At 66.6% G+C, this 17,452-nt stretch overlaps 2 protein-coding genes across 2 annotated transcripts in view; both read right to left on the reverse strand.

The window, feature by feature from the left end:
• The window catches only part of HUWE1 (HECT, UBA and WWE domain containing E3 ubiquitin protein ligase 1), a 120,657-nt gene extending 108,214 nt beyond the window's left edge, over positions 1–12,443 (reverse strand). Inside the window, 13 exon segments of the mRNA XM_068998119.1 lie at positions 975–1,125; positions 1,975–2,075; positions 2,172–2,271; positions 2,391–2,459; positions 2,615–2,662; positions 2,756–2,833; positions 6,747–6,809; positions 6,906–7,058; positions 7,136–7,342; positions 9,244–9,342; positions 10,220–10,292; positions 10,957–11,023; positions 12,303–12,443. Coding sequence (XP_068854220.1) covers positions 975–1,125; positions 1,975–2,075; positions 2,172–2,271; positions 2,391–2,459; positions 2,615–2,662; positions 2,756–2,833; positions 6,747–6,809; positions 6,906–7,058; positions 7,136–7,342; positions 9,244–9,342; positions 10,220–10,264 — 1,114 coding nt within the window. The 5' untranslated portion in view covers positions 10,265–10,292; positions 10,957–11,023; positions 12,303–12,443.
• A 233-nt stretch (positions 12,444–12,676) lies between these two features.
• The window catches only part of PHF8 (PHD finger protein 8), a 39,126-nt gene continuing 34,350 nt past the window's right edge, over positions 12,677–17,452 (reverse strand). The window contains 3 exon segments of the mRNA XM_068998259.1: positions 12,677–13,478; positions 15,050–15,437; positions 16,542–16,651. Of these exon segments, the coding sequence (XP_068854360.1) occupies positions 13,390–13,478; positions 15,050–15,437; positions 16,542–16,651 (587 nt within the window). The 3' untranslated portion in view covers positions 12,677–13,389.

Consider the following 17,452-nt stretch of genomic DNA (forward strand, 5'->3'; position numbering starts at 1 on the left):
CCTGCCCTAGCCCTGCCCCACACCTGCCCAGCCCCACCCCACCCCTGCCCCACCCCTGCCCAGCCCCACCTCAGCCCAGTCCTGCCCCACCCCAGCCCTACCCCACACCCGCCCAGCGCCACACCTGCCCGGCCCCACCTCAGCTCAGCCCTGCCCCACACCCACCCAGCCCTGCCCTAGCCCTACCCCACACCTGCCCAGCCCCACACCTGCCCAGCCCCACCTCAGCTCAGCCCAGCCCCACACCCACCCAGCCCTGCCCTAGCCCTGCCCCACACCTGTCCAGCCCTGCCCCACACCTGTCCGGCTCTGCCCCAGCCCTGTCCAGCCCCGCCCCACACTGCCCAGCCCCGCCCCGCACCCGCCCCACACCTGCCCAGCCCCACCCCACCCCTGCCCAGCCCCACCTCAGCCCAGTCCTGCCCCACCCCAGCCCTACCCCACACCCGCCCAGCCCCACCCCACACCCACCCAGCCCTGCCCCACACCTGTCCGGCTCTGCCCCAGCCCTGTCCAGCCCCGCCCCACACCCGCCCAGCCCTGCCCCAGCCCTGTCCAGCCCTGCCCCAGCCCTGTCCAGCCCTGCCCCACACCTACCCAGCCCTGCCCCACACCTGCCCCGTGTCTGCCCCAGCCCTGCCCCACACCTGCCCAGCCCTACCCCACACTGCCCTGCCCCACACCTGCCCTGTGTCTGCCCTAGCCCTGCCCCACACCTGTCCAGCTCTGCCCCAGCCCTGTCCAGCCCCGCCCCACACCTGCCCAGCCCTGTCCCCCACCTGCCCAGCCCTGCCCCACCCCTGCCCAGCCCCACCTCAGCCCAGTCCTGCCCCACCCCAGCCCTACCCCACACCCGCCCAGCCCCACCCCAGCCCTACCCCACACCCGCCCAGCCCTGCCCCACACCTGTCCAGCCCTGCCCCACACCCGCCCAGCCCTGCCCCAGCCCTGTCCAGCCCCGCGCCGGCGCTCACCGATCATGGCCTGGATGCAGTTGCGCACCAGCACGGGCAGGAAGCCGTGGTAGGAGGCGGTGCCGGTGCAGTCGATGATGCTGCTCAGCTTCGGGGTGCGCTCCAGGTGCACGATGGACGTCAGCGTCCGCAGCGACGCCGCCTTGATGTCCTGGGGGAGGGCAGGGGGTCAGCGGGGGGCTCACAGGCGTTCTGGGGGGGCTCAGAGGCGTTCTGGGGGGCTCAGAGGCGTTCTGGGGGGCTCAGGGGGGGCTCAGAGGGGGCTCAGAGGCGTTCTGGGGGGCTCACAGGCGTTCTGGGGGGCTCAGAGGGGGCTCAGAGGCGTTCTGGGGGGCTCAGAGGCATTCTAGGGGGCTCAAAGGGGGCTCAGAGGCGTTCTGGGGGGCTCAGAGGGGACTCAGAGGTGTTCTGGGGGGCTCAGAGGCATTCTAGGGGGCTCGGGGGGGCTCAGAGGAGTTCTGGGGGGCTCAGAGGGGGCTCAGAGGCGTTCTGGGGGGCTCGGAGGCATTCTGGGGGGCTCAGAGGCGTTCTGGGGGGCTCAGGGGGGGCTCAGAGGGGGCTCAGAGGCGTTCTGGGGGGCTCACAGGCGTTCTGGGGGGCTCAGGGGGGGCTCACAGGCGTTCTGGGGGGCTCAGAGGGGCTCAGAGGTGTTCTGGGGGGCTCAGAGGCATTCTGGGGGGCTCGGGGGGGCTCAGAGGCGTTCTGGGGGGCTCAGAGGTGTTCTGGGGGGCTCAGGGGGGGCTCACAGGCGTTCTGGGGGACTCAGGGGGGCTCAGAGGAGTTCTGGGGGGCTCAGAGGCATTCTGGGGGGCTCAGAGGGGGCTCAGAGGCGTTCTGGGGGGCTCAGAGGTGTTCTGGGGGCCTCAGAGGCATTCTGGGGGGCTCAGGAGGGCTCAGAAGCGTTCTGGGGGGCTCAGGAGGGCTCAGAGGCATTCTGGGGGGCTCAGGAGGGCTCAGAGGCGTTCTGGGGGGCTCAGGGGGGGCTCAGGGGGGCTCTCACCATCAGCTGCTTGTCGGTGATCTGCAGCACGTCCACCAGCTCCTCGATCAGCCCGTTGTACAGGATGCTGTTGGCCGACTCCTGCAGCGCGTTGGAGTACACTGCGGGGACGGGGGGGGCGGGGGTCACCCCAAAGCCCTCCCAGAGCCCCCCAAATCACCCTCCCCCAATTAACCCAGCCCTTAACGAAGCCCCACCCAGGATGGAGATGGCGTGGAGCCGCGCCTGCACCGCCTGCAGCCGCTTCTTGTGGTTGGAGAAGCCGTGGGCCAGGCGGATGTGGGTGAAGAGCAGCATCTGTGGGTGAGGAGGGGGGGGGGACAGGACAGTGAATTTGGGGGGGTCAGGGAGGGTTTGGGGGTCACCCCTCCCACTCGTGGGTGCCCCCAGGGTCCCCTCATTGTCACCCCTCGCACCTGCTTGTCCTTGGGGATGCTGTACATCTTGGTGAGCGACTCCATGATCTCCGAGGGGCTCTCTGAAATCTGGGGGGGGGGGGCAGGGGACAGAGAAATTGGGGGGGCAGAGGACAGGATTGGGGTACAGAGAGCCAAAAGGGCAGTGCAGGGTTTGGGGGAAGCGGGGGTCCCAACCAAAGCAGAACCCCCCCTCCCCAAATCAAGGTGCCCCCCACACTCACCTTGTCCAGCTGCTCTATGTGGATGTAGTGCAGGGTGGTGCTGGTGGCCTGGGGGGGGTCACGGGAGGTTCAAGGGGTGGCCCCGGTGTTTTGGGGGCCCCCTCGTGTCCCCACGTGTCCCCAGAGTTGCCCATCACTCACCCTCTTGTCCACCTTCACCTCGACGCCCGGCTCGGCGTAGAACTCGAAGTGCAGGGTGGTGGCGCTGGGGGGGTATTTCTGGGTGGGGGGGGACACGGGGGTCAGGGGGGCCAGCAGGGTCCCCTCCCCCACGGGGACACGGCCGGGCTGGGGGGGACACTGGAGGTGTGGTAGAAAAGGGACAATGGCATGCAACGGGAGGGACAAAGCAAAGAGGGGGGGGACCCTAAATGGGACATGGGGGGGACATGGGAGGGGGTGGGGGGCTCTGGGATGTGACACGGGGGGGACAGGACAGCGCTGGGGACACCCTGAGGGGACAAGGGACAGCACCAGGGACACCCTGAGGGGACACCCTGAGGGGACATGGGACAGCACCGGGGACACCCTGAGGGGACACCCTGAGGGGACAGGGGACAGCCCTGGGGACACCCTGAGGGAACAGGGGACAGTGCTGGGGACACCCTGAGGGGACACAGGACAGCGCTGGGGAAGGTGGGATGGCATCAAGGAGGGGACAACAGCGCACAGGGTGACATTGGGGACCCCAAAAGGCGTCACAGCGAGATGTGACAGCGTAAACGTGACAAAGGGACCCCCCTGAGCACCCTGAGGGGACACGGGACAGCACCGGGGACACCCTGAGGACACCCTGAGGGGACAGGGGACAGTGCTGGGAACACCCTGAGGAGACACAGGACAGTGCTGGGGACACCCTGAGGGGACCCCCTGAGGGAACAGGGGACAGCCCTGGGAACACCCTGAGGGGACAGGGGACAGCACTGGGGACACCCTGAGGACACCCTGAGGGGACAGGGGACAGTGCTGGGGACACCCTGAGGGGACACAGGACAGCACCAGGGACACCCTGAAGGGACAGAACAGTGCTGGGGACACCCTGAGGGGACAGAGAACAGTGCTGGGGACACCCTGAGGGGACACCCTGAGGGGACAGGGGACAGTGCTGGGGACACCCTGAGGGGACACCCTGAGGGAACAGGGGACAGTGCTGGGGACACCCTGAGGGGACACGGGACAGCGCTGGGGAAGGTGGGATGGCATCAAGGAGGGGACAACAGCGCACAGGGTGACATTGGGGACCCCAAAAGGTGTCACAATGAGATGTGACAGGGTAAACGTGACAAAGGGACCCCCTGAGCACCCTGAGGGGACACGGGACAGTGACAAGAGAGCCCTGGAGGGTGCTGGGGGACATTCGGGGCTCCTGAGCTGCAGCACGGACACACAGGCCAGACCTGGGGAGCCCAGGGTGTGACACGGGCACACGGGACAGCGTGGGGCACACGGGACAGCGTGGGGCACCCCGGGGTGGCACCAGAGACAGGGGACAGAGCCCAGAGCAGCCACGCAAAGGGGGCAGGGGACAGCAGTGGGGGACCCCGAGATGGGACAGGAGGGGACAGGGGACAGCGCTGGGAGACCCTAAGAGCAGTGGGGACCCAGAAATGGGACAGGAGAGGACAGCACTGGGGGAGCAGGGGCTGCTCGGGGGACCCCGAGATGGGACAGGAGGGGACACAGGACACTGGGGGACCCTAAAAGCAGTGGGGACCCCGAGATGGACAGGAGAGGACAGGGGACAGCGCTGGGGAACCCTGAGAGCAGTGGGGGACCCTGAGATGTGACAGGAGGGGAGAGGGGACAGCATTGGGGGACCCAAAGATGTGACAGGAGGGGACAGGGGACAGCGCTGGGGGACCCCAAGAGCAGTGGGGACCCCGAGATGGGACAGGAGGGGACAAGGGAGAGCACTAGGGGACCCAGAGAGCAGTGGGCACCCAGAGATGGGACAAGAAGGGACAAGGGACAGCACTGGGGACCCTGAGATGGGACAGGAGGGGACAGGGGACAGCACTGGGGGACCCTGAGGGCAGTAGAGACCCAGAGATGGGACACGAAGGAAGAGGGGACAGCTCTGGGGGACCCCGAGATGTGACAGGAGGGGACAGGAGACAGCACTGGCAGACCCTGAGAGCAGTGGGGGACCCCAAGATGTGACAGGAAGGGATGGGGACAGCATTGGGGGACCCCGAGATGGGACAGGAAGGGACGGGGACAGCGTTGGGGGACCCCGAGATGGGACAGGAAAGAAGAGGGGACAGCGCTGGGGGACCCCGAGATGGGACAGGAGGGGACAGGGGACAGCACTGGGGGACCCAAAGATGTGACAGGAGGGGACAGGGGACAGCGCTGGGGGAGCCAGGGTTGCTCTGGGGACCCAGAGATGGGACACGAAAAAAGAGGGGACAGCGCTGGGAGACCCCGAGATGTGACAGGAGGGGAGAGGGGACAGCACTGGGGGAGCCGGGGCTGCTCTGGGGACCCCAAGGTGGGACAGGAGGGGACACAGGAGAGCACTGGGGGACCCCGAGAGCAGTGGGGACCCTGGGGACCCTGAGATGTGACAGGAGGGGACACAGGAGAGCACTGGGGGACCCTGAGATGGGACAGGAGAGGACAAGGGAGAGCACTAGGGGACCCTGAGAGCACTGGGGGACCCCGAGATGGGACAAGAAAGGACACAGGAGAGCACTCGGGGACCCAGAGATGGGACAGGGGGGGACAAGGGAAAGCAGTGGGGGACCCTAAAATGCGACAGGAGGGAATAAGGGAAAGCACTGGGGGACCCCAAGATGTGACAGGAAAGGACACAGGAGAACACTGGGGGACCCTGAAAGCAGTAAGGACCCTGAGATGGGACAGGAGAGGACAGGGGACAGCACTGGGGGACCCTGAGGGCAGTGGAGACCCAGAGATGGGACACGAAAAAAGAGGGGACAGCGCTGGGAGACCCCGAGATGGGACAGGAGGGGACAGGGGGCAGCTCTGGGGGACCCCGAGGTGGGACAGGAGGGACAGGGGACAGCGCTGGGGGACCCCGAGATGGGACAGGAGGGGGCAGGGGACAGCGCTGGGGGAGCTGGGGCTGCTCTGGGGACCCCGAGGTGGGACAGGAAGGGACAAGGGACAGCGCTGAGGGACCCCGAGATGGGACAAGAAGCACAAGACAGGGTTGGGCACCTCAGGATGTGACAGAACAGCGCCAGGGGACCCCAAAGCACCCAAAGGTGACACGGGGCAGCACGGGGAGACCCCAGGACACAACAACGGGATGTGTGCCAGTGGTGGGGAGCCCAGGGTGGCACTGGGGCACCCTGAGGACATTGGGGGGGACCACGGGACATGAGGAGAGACACAGGACAGTGCCAGGGCTACCAGGACACGATGAAGGGAGGTGGGATGGTCTGGGGACCCCAAAACAGGACGGGAGAACACAGGTGAGCTCTGGGGACCCCAGGAGGGCACAGGTGAGCTCTGGGGGTCCCCAGGATGGGACAGGGAAGTTCGGGGGGTCCCCAGGAGGGCACAGGTGAGCTCTGGGGGTCCCCAGGGCAAGACAAGGGGACACAGGTGAGCTCTAAGGGTCCCCAGGAAGGCACAAGTGAACTCTGGGGGACCCCAGGACAGAACAAGGGGCCACACGTGAGTTCTCAGGGTCCCCAAGACAAGACAAGCAACCACAGGTGAGTTTTGGGGGACCCCCAGGGCAGGACAAAACTACAAAGCTGACCTCTGGAGAACCCCAGGACAGGACAAGAGAACACAGATGAGCTCTGGGGACCCCCAGAACAAAACAAGGGACCACAGGTGAGCTCTAGGGGACCCCAGGGTAGGACAAAGGGACACAGGTAAATTTTGGGGGATCCCCAGGACAGGACAAAAGCACCCAGCCAAGCTCTGGAGAACCCCAGGACAGGACAAGGGGCCACAACTGAGTTCTGGGGGACCCCCAGGACAGATCAGGAGCACCCAGCTGAGCTCTGGAGACCCCCAGGACAGGACAGGAGCACCCAGCCGAGCTTTGGAGGACCCCAGCACAGGACAAGGGGCCACAACTGAGTTCTGGGGGACCCCCAGGACAGATCAGGAGCACCCAGCCGAGCTCTGGAGCCCCCCAAGTGCCACTCACCATCATGTGCAGGTCCCGGCAGCACTCAGCCAGCCCGAAGCCGTTCTCCTTTCCACCCCAGCTCTGCAGGGAAACCAACCCAGCTCAGCCCCGCCCTGCTGGGCCCTTCCCCAAACCCCCCAAAAACCTCCCAAAAACCCCCCAAAAGCCCCGCCCCACCTCGGCCAGGTGCTGCAGGCGGGCCAGCAGGGGCCCGCGGCGCTCGGAGCCCAGGCGGGTGATGTAGTTGGAGCGCTTGCTGAACACGTAGAGCAGGTTGAGCACGGCCAGCACCACGTGCATGTCCGAGGAGGCCAGCAGCGTGGTCAGGTGCTGCGGGGACAGGCGTGTCAGGCAACTGGGCCAACTGGGCCAACTGGGCAAGGGGGGGGATGAGGGGCCGTGCCCACCTCGATGGAGCTGTAGAGGTGGCGGGAGAAGCTGTACTCGATGAGCAGTGCCGTGAAGTTGAGCAGGGCCAGCAGCAGGGCCTTGAGCGGTTGCCGCTCGGGCCGGTCGCAGGCCAGCATCCAGCTCATGGCCTCCACTGGCCGGCCGGCCTCGGCCAGCAGCGCGTCGAAGCGGTCCAGCAGGTCCACCCAGTGGTACAGCTCGCACTGGGGAGGGGGGCACAGGGGGTGAGGAATGGGGCTGGGGGCACAGACTGGAGCCCTGAGACCCCATGTCCACCCAGTGGGGTACAGCTCACACAAGGGGGGCACAGGGGGTGAGGAATGGGGCTGGGGGCACAGCCTGGAGCCCCTGAGCCACCCAGGTCCACCCAGAGTCACAAATCCCTGCCCAGCCTCCCCTGAGCACCCCAGGTCCACCCAGTGGGATACAGCTCACACTTGGGAGGGGGGCACAGGGAGTGAGAAATGGGGTTGGGGGCACAGCTTGGAGCCCTGCCCAGCCTCCCCTGAGCCCCCCACATCCACCCAGTGGGGTGCAGCTCGCACTGGAGAGGGCACGGGGGGTGAGGAATGGGGCTGAGGGCACAGCCTGGAGCCCCTGAGCACCCCACATCCACCCAGTGGGGTACAGCTCGCACTGGGGAGGGGGGCACAGGGGGTGAGGAATGGGGCTCGGGGGCACAGCCTGGACTCCTGAGACCCCAGGTCCACCCAGAGTCACAAATCCCTGCCCAGCCTCCCCTGAGCCCCCCAGGTCCACCCAGTGGGGTACAGCTCACACTGGGGGTGAGGAATGAGGCTGGGGGCACAGCCTGGAGCCCCTGAGCACCCCACATCCACCCAGTGGGGTACAGCTCGCACTGGGGGGGCACAGGGGGTGAGGAATGGGGCTGGGGGCACAGCCTGGACTCCTGAGACCCCAGGTCCACCCAGTGGGGTACAGCTCGCACAGGGGGTGAGGAATGGGGCTGGGGGCACAGCCTGGACTCCTGAGACCCCAGGTCCACCCAGTGGGGTACAGCTCACACAGGGGGGGCACAGGGGGTGAGGAATGGGGCTTGGGGGCACAGCCTGGACCCCTGCCCAGCCCTCAACCCAGCCCAGGAACAGCCCAGACCCCTGCCCAGCCCCCCCCTGAGCTCCCCACATCCACCCAGTGGGGTACAGCTCACACTGGGGGTGAGGAATGGGGCTGGGGGCACAGCCCAGACCCCAGCCCAGCTTCCCCAGTAGCAGCTGGGCCCCGTTCCCGACCCAGGGCAGGGAAAGGGAGCTCTGCCCTCTGCGCCCGCTGGTTTTGGAACCTCGGGGACAATTTGGGTCCTCCCCAGGGGTTTGGGGGGGAACTGCGGTGCCCCCTGGGTGTTTTGGGGTCTGTGGGGTGTCCCCCTGCTGTTTTTTGGGATATTGGGGCTCCTCCTTGGAGTTTTGGAGCTCTGGGACGGAAAAGATTCGCAGCCAAGCAGCTCTGGGGGGAGGGAAATGGGGAGGGTCCCTTCTGGGGGCACGGGGACAAACTGGGGTGACCTGGGGGACTCAGGGAGTGCCCCCTGCCATTCCAGGGGGGCTGGGTGACACCGCAAGCCCCCTCCCCAGTTCTGGGGCTCCAAAGCAAACAGGCTCCAGCCCTGTGCTAGGAAATGGGGGCAGCGCTTTGGGGGGTGCTGAGGGCACTGCTGAGCACCCCCAGCTGCAGGAAAAGCAAATAAAAACAGGGGTGACCCCCAAAATTAGCGAGAGCTGCAGGAAGTGACCCTTCCTGAGGCTCCACAAAAGCCCCAAACAGCAACACCCCAGAGCCGAGAGCTGAGCAGGGGTCAGGGCGCTCAGCCCAAACCAGGGACCCCCCTCCCCTGAGCAGCCCCCTGGGGTGCCACCCCCCCATTCTGGGGGTGCCAGGGTGACCCCCAGCCCCGTGGCACTGATGGGTGCGGGGATGAGCTCCGCATCGCCCTGACAACCTCTGGATGATCCCTCGGGAAACTCTGAGGCCTCCATCCTTCTGGACCTCCCCCCCTAGGTTTTTGGGTCCCCCCCCCCAGGTTTTTGGGCCTCCCCCCAAGTTTTTGGGCCCCCCCCCCCGCAGATTTGAGGCCCCCTCCCACCTTCCCGATGTTCCATGTCTTGATCTGCTGCAGCTCCGTCACCAGCTGCTCGTCACTGCAGCCCTTCAGCTTCTCGATGAGGGCCCGGCAGTCGGCGGGCTGGGGGGGGGACAGGGAACTCAGCCCCCCGTGTCCCCAAACCCCTCCTGATGTCCCCAAACCCTCCCCGTGTCCCCAAACCCCTCCTGATGTCCCCAAACCCTCCCCGTGTCCCCAAACCACCCCCATGTCCCCAAACCCCTCCTGATGTCCCCAAACCCCCCCCAAGTCCCCAAACCACCCCCATGTCCCCAACCCCCTCCCCACGTCCCCAAACCCCTCCTGATGTCCCCAAACCCCTCCCAATGTCCCCAAACCTTCCCCATGCCCCCAAATCCCTCCTGATGCCCCCAACCCCCTCCCAATGTCCCCAAACCCCTCCCCACCCCCCCAGGGTGTCCCTGATTCCCCCCCCCACAATCACTGCCCTGACACTCCTCAAGTGTCCCCAACCCCCTCCAAGTGTCCCCAACCCCCTCCTGCTGTCCCCAAACCCCTCCCAATGTCCCCAAATCCCACCCCCCCCCAGACATCTCCGATTCTCCCCCCAGGGTGTGCCTGATCCCCCCACTCCTCGCGGTGTGCCCCCCACAGTCACAGCCATGGCACCCCCCGAGTGTCCCCAACACCCCCTGAGTGTCCCCAACCCCCTCTCCAGGTGTCCCCAACACCCCCTGAGTGCCCCCGATACCCCCTGAGTGTCCCCAACCCCCTCCCCAAGTGTCCCCCCCCAGCGAGTGTCTCCCCCTCTCCAAGTGTCCCCAACCCCCTCCCCAGGTGTCCCCAACACCCCCTGAATGTCCCCAACACCCCCTGAGTATCTCCAACCCCATCCCTGAGTGTCCCCAACACCCCCTGAGTGCCCCCAACTCCCCGGGTGTCCCCAACTCCCCCTGAGTGTCCCCCCCCTCTCCCCGGGTGTCCCCTCCCCCCTCACCGCCTCCGTGGGGGTTTTCTTCAGCTTTGTCCGATCCACTTTCATTTTGGGGGTTCCGGTCCTCGTGCTCCGCCTGTGGCCACACGAGGGGGGGGGGGGAGGGCGGGGTCGCACCGGGAGCCCCCCCCCCCTCTACTCCCAGCGGGTCAAACCCCCTTCCCCTCCTCCCCCCTCCCCTCCCCCCCCACCCCGGCCGCTGCGGGGCTCCCCCGTGTCCCGACAGGGCCTCGCTGTCCCGACAGGGCCTCGCTGTCCCGACAGGCGCCGCGGCGGCCGCGGCCGATGACGTCGCGGCACCGGCTGAACAATGAATGTGCAAAACCCCGCCGTGCCCGGGGGGGGTCGCCTGGGGACCCCCCCGAAACCGCCCTCACCCCCCCCCCCCCCGCCCCCCGCTCCCCCCCTCAATTAACCCCGCGGCGGTGACGAGGGGCTGTAATTAGCGCCTGTAATTAGGGGCTGTAATTAGGGGCTGACGCGGCCGCGTGCCGGGGCTCTCCCCCCCCCCGCCGCCCCCCCCCAGCCCGGCCGGTTGGGTGACAGTGACGCATCACATTGGGGGGGCAGGGGGGGCCCGAGGGGGTGACAAAAACCACCCGGAGGGTCCCGTGCCGTTCTCCCTCCCAAAACAGCTCCGGGAAAACCCCCCCCGACACGAAATCCACCCTCACCCCTCCCCCCCGGGAGGTTTTGAAGCCCCCTCCCCCCCCGGGAGAACCGAGCGGGGCCGCCCTTACCGGGAATCACTCCCAGTCCATCCTCGGCTCGGCCCGGTCGCTGCGAGGGGGAGGGACCCGGGAGCTGCTGGGGGGGGGGAAGGGGGGGGGAAATTGGGGAGGGGGCTGTGAGGTGCTGAGGGGTTTGGGGGTCCCGGGTGAGCGGCTGAAGGATTGGGGGGGGGACGGAAAGGAGGCAGTGAGGGGGTGATGGCCAGGAAAGGGATCCCCCAAATCACAGCGTGTGGGGAGATAAACGCCGAGAAAAGCCCAGCCCGAAATCAGAGTTAAATACTATGGGGGGGAAAGTGGTGGGGAGCCAACGAGGAGACCCCCAAACCCCAAAGGGGCTGAAGGAGGGAGGCCCGAAATGCCGGGGGTAAATCCCGGCGAGCTGCAGGAAGAGAATGGGGAACGGGGGGGGCCCTAAAAGAGTCCCCAAAATGTCGGGAAAGCGCTGAGGGAGACCCTGAGTAATGGGAGGGGTCTGAGAGAGCCTAAAAATACCGCCGGGGTGCCCAAAGAATGGAAAGGGGAGAGAGCACCGTGAGGGAAGCCGTAAAATACGGGGCACCCCTAAAAACGTGAGAAGGCTAAATCGGGGTGGGGGGGGGGGGAGCCGAACACCCCAAATCTCGGCGGGGAGCGCCTGGATCCCGGCAAGGGGGTCCTGTACCGGGGGAGCCCCGGGGGGTTGGGGGAAGGGGGGCCGTGAGGGAGGGAAAGGGGCCCCCAAATCACGGGGAGTGGGGGGGGGGGGGAGGGGGCGGTGGGAGGGAGGGGGGGCGGGCCCCTCATGACGGAGCCGGGCGCCATTTCCCCCCTGCCGCGGGCCCCGCAGCGGCACCGGGCCGAGCCCCCCGCCCCGCCGGCCCCGGTACCTTCTGCGGGCGGGGAGAGCGGGGGGGGGGGTCAGAGCCCGGCCCGGGCCCGTCCCGCCGCTGCCGCCGCCGCCATCTTACACTGAGCCCCGGCCGCGGCCCGAGATCCCGCGAGAGCCGCCGCAAGTCCCGCGAGAGCGGCCGGCGGGACGAGGAGGAGGCGGCGCCGCGGGCAGAGCAGGGGGCGGGACAACGCCGCCGGCAGCCAATGGGCGCGCGAGAGGCGCAGGGGCGAAGTCTCGCGAGAGCGCGCCGAGCAGCGGGGCGGGAGCTCGGGGAGCCTCGCGAGATTTCGTGAGGTGTATGGGGGAGGGGAGGGGGATCCCTCACGGATCCCGCCTCGTACCGAGGGAGGGGGGGGAATGGGGGAGGGGGGGGCGGAGGGTCAAGGGAGGCGAGGCCCTGCCCACCACAGAGGGGCTCAACCCCCCAGCTCCCCTCACGGGCCGCGGGCCCCGCGCCGTTCCCTCAAGCACCGGCACTCACCGGCACGCTGATGAGCGAGATCTCGCGAGGCGCTGGCGGTGGCACTGCGGCCCCGAAGCCTCGCGAGAGGCGCGCGGAGAGAAGCGAGACCGGCAACGGGACCGGGCCCGCCGAGGGGGGGGGAGGAGGGCGGGGGGAGCGCGGCCGCTGCCTCAGCGGCGGGAACGGCGGCGGCGCGCGCGGCTCTCGCGAGAGCGCCGGCTGAGGGCAGCGCGAAATCTCGCGAGAGCGCCGGCTGACCGAAGAAGAAGAAGATCTCGCGAGAGCGCCGGCGGAGGGGAGCGCGAGGTCTCGCGAGATTTCGCCCGGCGGCGCGCGCTGCGGGGGTCACGTGACCCAGCCCGGGTCACTTTTTCACCAATTCCGGGATTTTTTTTTTTTTTTTTTTTTTTTTTTTTCCTTTTATTCTACAAATACAAAAGGGGGGCGGGGCCGCGGCCTCCGGACACGCCTACAAAACCGGGGCAGCCAATGGGAAGCGGCTCCGCCCCCGTCAATCAACCTGAAGACACTTGGGGGAGGGGCAACAACAACCAAAAAAAAAAATCCTCAGCGGGAACCAATCAGAAACGGCCCCGCCCCCTCCGCAGCTGTGGGGCGGGGCTTGGCCAATCGCCTGAGCGCGGGAAGGAGAAGGCCCCGCCCCCAGCTCAGCCACAGCCAATGGGAGGGCGGGAGCGGCGGTGGGCGGGGCCAGGCAGCAGCCCGACCCTTTTGGGGGCGTGGTTTGTGTCTCATGGTGGGCGTGGTTTATCGTGGCCATGCCCCCTTTTTTGGGCGATGCCTTTGCCTGTACCGGCGGTGGGCGTGGCCTCGGTGGGCTCCGCGTTGTGGGCGTGGCCCGGTACAAGCCACGCCCCTTTTAGCGGGCACCACCTTTGTGGGCGTGGCCCCGTCGGGCCCCGCCCCCTCCGCGCAGCCCCTCCCTCACACCGCGGGGTGGGCGGAGCCTGGCAGGGCGTGGTCGTCGTCCAGGCCCCGCCCACTGTGGGCGTGTCCGTCCCCTCGGCTCCACAGTGCGGTGGGCGTGGCCGTGGGTGGGCGGGGCCTGCGTGGCCACGCCCCCGGGCGTGTCCGGGCCCCGCCCTCAGAGCAGCAGTTTCCCGTTGCGGTGGATCTTGAGGATGCGGCCCAGGCGCTGCTTGGCCGTGGCCAAACCCTTCCGCGGCCGCTTCCCTGCGGCGGCACCGCGGCCTCAGCGGGACGGCGCCAGGACACCCCCTCAGAGCCCACCTAAACCCGCTCAGAGCCCCCCTAAACCCCCTCAGAGCCCCCTAAATCCCCTCATAGACCCCCTAAACCCGCTCAGAGCCCCCAAAACCCCCTCAGAGCCCCCCTAAACCCCCTCATAGACCCCCTAAACCCCCTCATAGACCCCCTAAACCCGCTCAGAGCCCCCTAAACCCGCTCAGAGCCCCCTCACAGCCCCCCAAACCCCCTCAGACGCCCCCAAAACACCCTCATAGACCCCCTAAACCCCCTCAGAGCCCCCAAAACACCCTCATAAACCCCCTAAACCCCCTCAGAGCCCCCAAAACACCCTCATAAACCCCCTAAACCCCCTCAGAGCCCCCCAAAACACCCTCAGAGCCTCCCAAAACACCCTCAGACACCCCCAAAACCCCTTCAGAGTCCCCCAAAACACCCTCAGACACCCCCTAAACCCCCTCAGAGCCCCCAAAACCCCTTCAGAGCTCCCCAAAGTCCCCCAAAACCCGCTCAGAGCCCCTGATAACCCCCTCAGAGCCCCCGGATACCCCCTCAGAGGCCCCCAAAGCCCCCTCAGAGCCCCCCAAAGCCCCCCAAAACCCCCTCAGACACCCCCTAAACACCCCCAGAGCCGCCCAAAGCCCCCTCAGACACCCCCAAAACCCCTTCAGAGCTCCCCAAAGTCCCCCAAAACCCCTTCAGAGCCCCCCAAAACCTCCCAAAACCCCCTCAGAGCCCCCCCAAATCCTCTCAGAGCCCCCCAAAGCCCCTTCAGAGCCCCTCAAAACCCCCTCAGACACCCCCAGAGCCCCCTGCAGCCCCCCGCCCTCTCGGCGCTTCACGAACCGACCCCGAAGTCCAGCCCAGACACTCCCTCAGAGCCCCCAAACTCCATCAGACCCACCTGGAGCCCCCTCAGCACCCCCAAAATCCTCCAGACATCCCCAAATCCTCCCAAAAATCCCCTCAAAACTCCCCCTGGAGCCCCCAAACTCCATCAGACCCACCTGGAGCCCCCTCAGCACCCCCAAAATCCTCCAGACATCCCCAAATCCTCCCAAAAATCCCCTCAAAACTCCCCCTGGAGCCCCCAAACTCCATCAGACCCACCTGGAGCCCCCTCAGCACCCCCAAAATCCTCCAGACATCCCCAAATCCTCCCAAAAATCCCCTCAAAACTCCCCCTGGAGCCCCCAAACTCCATCAGACCCACCTGGAGTCCCCTCAGCACCCCCAAAATCCTCCAGACATCCCCAAATCCTCCCAAAAATCCCCTCAAAACTCCCCCTGGAGCCCCCAAACTCCATCAGACCCACCTGGACCCACCTCAGTACCCCCCCAAAACCCCCTCCAAACTCCCCCCGGACCCCCAAAACTCCCCCCAGACCCCCAAAACTCCCCCCGGAGCCCCCAAACTCCATCAAACCCACCTGGACCCACCTCAGCACCCCCCCAAAACCCCCTCCAAACTCCCCCCGGACCCCCCAAACCCCCCCCAGATCACACCCAGCCCCCTCCCCACCCCCCACCCCTCTCACCGTGGCTGGGGGGGGCGGTGCCGGGGGGTGCCCGGCGCTGGCTCAGGAAGACCCCCGGGGCCATGGGGGTGGGGGCACGGCCCGGCTGAGCCCCGGGGAGGGGTCCCGGCCCCCCCGGCCGCGCCGTGTACTCGTGGTCAGCCAGGCTGGGGGGGTACGGCAGCTCCGGGGGGGGCTCCGGGGGGGGCTCGGCCTCGGCTTCGCCCCCCCCCAGCTCCGCTTCCGGCTCCGGGTCCCCCTCGGGGTCAGGCTCGGGCTCTTCGTCCTCCTCGTCCTCCTCTTCTTCCTCCTCCTCTTCTTCCTCCTCCTCCTCTTCCTCCTCGGGGGAGGGGGGCGAGGGGGGGCGGCGCTTGGCCGGGCCCTTCCTGCGCTGCAGCTTGCGGTGCTCCTGGGGGGGGGTGGGTTAGGGGGGGCTATGGGGGGGGTTGTGGGGTCTGACCCCCACCCCGAATTATCCTAAATACCCCCCCCCCCACCCCAAGGGCCAATCGCCTCCAGAACCCCCCCGGAGCCCCTAAATGTGCACCCCCAAACCCCAAAGCACTCTGGACCCCATAAATATCCCAAAAGTCCCCTGGATCCTCCTTAAACACCCCCTGGATGCCCTAAATGCACCCCCAAACCCCAAAGCACTCTGGACCCGATAAATGCCCCAAAAGCCCCCTGGATCCCCCTCAAAAGCACCCTGGATCCCATAAATGCACCCCAAAACCCCAAAGCACTCTGGACCCCATAAATACCCCAAAAGTCTCCTGGATCCCTTAAATAGCCCCCCCCAAACCCCAAAGCACTCTGGACCCCATAAATACCCCAAAAGTCCCCTGGATCCCCCTTAAACACCCCCTGGATGCCCTAAATGCACCCCCAAACCCCAAAGCACTCTGAACCCCATAAATCCCCCAAAAGGCCCCTGGATCCCCTAAAGGCACCCCCAAGCCCCAAAGCACTCTGGACCCCATAAATGCCCCAAAAGTTCCCTGGATCCCCTAAATGTGCCCCCCCCAAAACCCCAAATCATTGGACCCCATAAATGCCCCAAAAGTCTCCTGGATCCCCCTCAAACACCCCCTGGATCCCCTAAAGGCACCCCCAAACCCCAAACCACCCCCCAAATTCCCCCCCAGTGCTCCGAGTGCTCCCAGTTCACCCCCTGGGCCACTCTGACACCCCCAAATCCCCCCCTGACAGCCCCAACCCCTCTCAAACCCCCCTGGATTCCCACCCCAAATCCCCCCAGACCCCCTAAATTCCCCCAAACCTCCCCAAATTCCCCCCCCGACATCCCTCCCAGTGCTCCCAGTGCTCCCAGTTCACCCACTGGGCCACTTTGACACCCCCAAATCCCCCCCTGACAGCCCCAACCCCCCTCAAACCCCCCTGGATTCCCACCCCAAATCCCCCCAGACCCCCTAAATTCCCCCTAAAACCCAATTCCCCGCCCCCCCCGACATCCTCCCCAGTGCTCCCAGTGCTCCCAGTGCTCCCAGTTCACCTGCTGGGCCAGTTTGGCGGCGGCGGCCGCCAGCCCGGTCTCCACGGAGGCCACGCGGGTCCCCTCCCGCACCGGGCGGCTCTGGCGGGGCAGCGACGGCGTCACCCGGGCTGGGGACAGAGGGAGCCCCACGTGAGGGGGGCAGGGGGGGACCCCGAAATCGGAGCAGGGAAGGAAGGGGGGACACCCCGAAATTGGAGCAGGGAATAAAGGGGGGACACCCCGAAATTGGACATTGAATAAAGGGGGGGACCCCGAAATTGGACATTGAATAAAGGGGGGACACCCCAAAACCCCGAAATCGGAGCAGGGAATAAAGGGGGACACCCCGAAATCGGAGCAGGGAATAAAGGGGGGGACCCCGAAATCGGAGCAGGGAATGAAGGGGGGAACCCCGAAATTGGACATTGAATAAAAGGGGGACCCCGAAATTGGAGCAGGGAATAAAGGGGGGACACCCCGAAATTGGAGCAGGGAATAAAGGGGGGGACCCCGAAATCAGAGCAGGGAATAAAGGGGGGACACCCCGAAATCGGAGAAGGGAATAAAGGGGGGGACCCCGAAATCAGAGCAGGGAATAAAGGGGGGGACCCCGAAATCGGAGCAGGGAATGAAGGGGGGGAACCCCGAAATCGGAGCAGGGAATAAAGGGGGACACCCCGAAATCAGACATTGAATAAAGGGGGACACCCCGAAATTGGACATTGAATAAAGGGGGAGAACCCCGAAATTGGACATTGAATAAAGGGGGGACACCCCAAAATCGGACATTCAATAAAGGGGGGACCCTGAAATCGGAGCAAGGAATAAAGGGGGGACACCCCAAAAACGGACATTCAATAAAGGGGGGACCCCGAAATCGGAGCAGGGAATAAAGGGGGGGACCCCGAAATCGGACATTGAATAAAGGG

Source organism: Aphelocoma coerulescens, chromosome 31, assembly GCF_041296385.1.
Source record: "Aphelocoma coerulescens isolate FSJ_1873_10779 chromosome 31, UR_Acoe_1.0, whole genome shotgun sequence".
NCBI classification, from domain to species: Eukaryota; Metazoa; Chordata; class Aves; order Passeriformes; family Corvidae; genus Aphelocoma; species Aphelocoma coerulescens.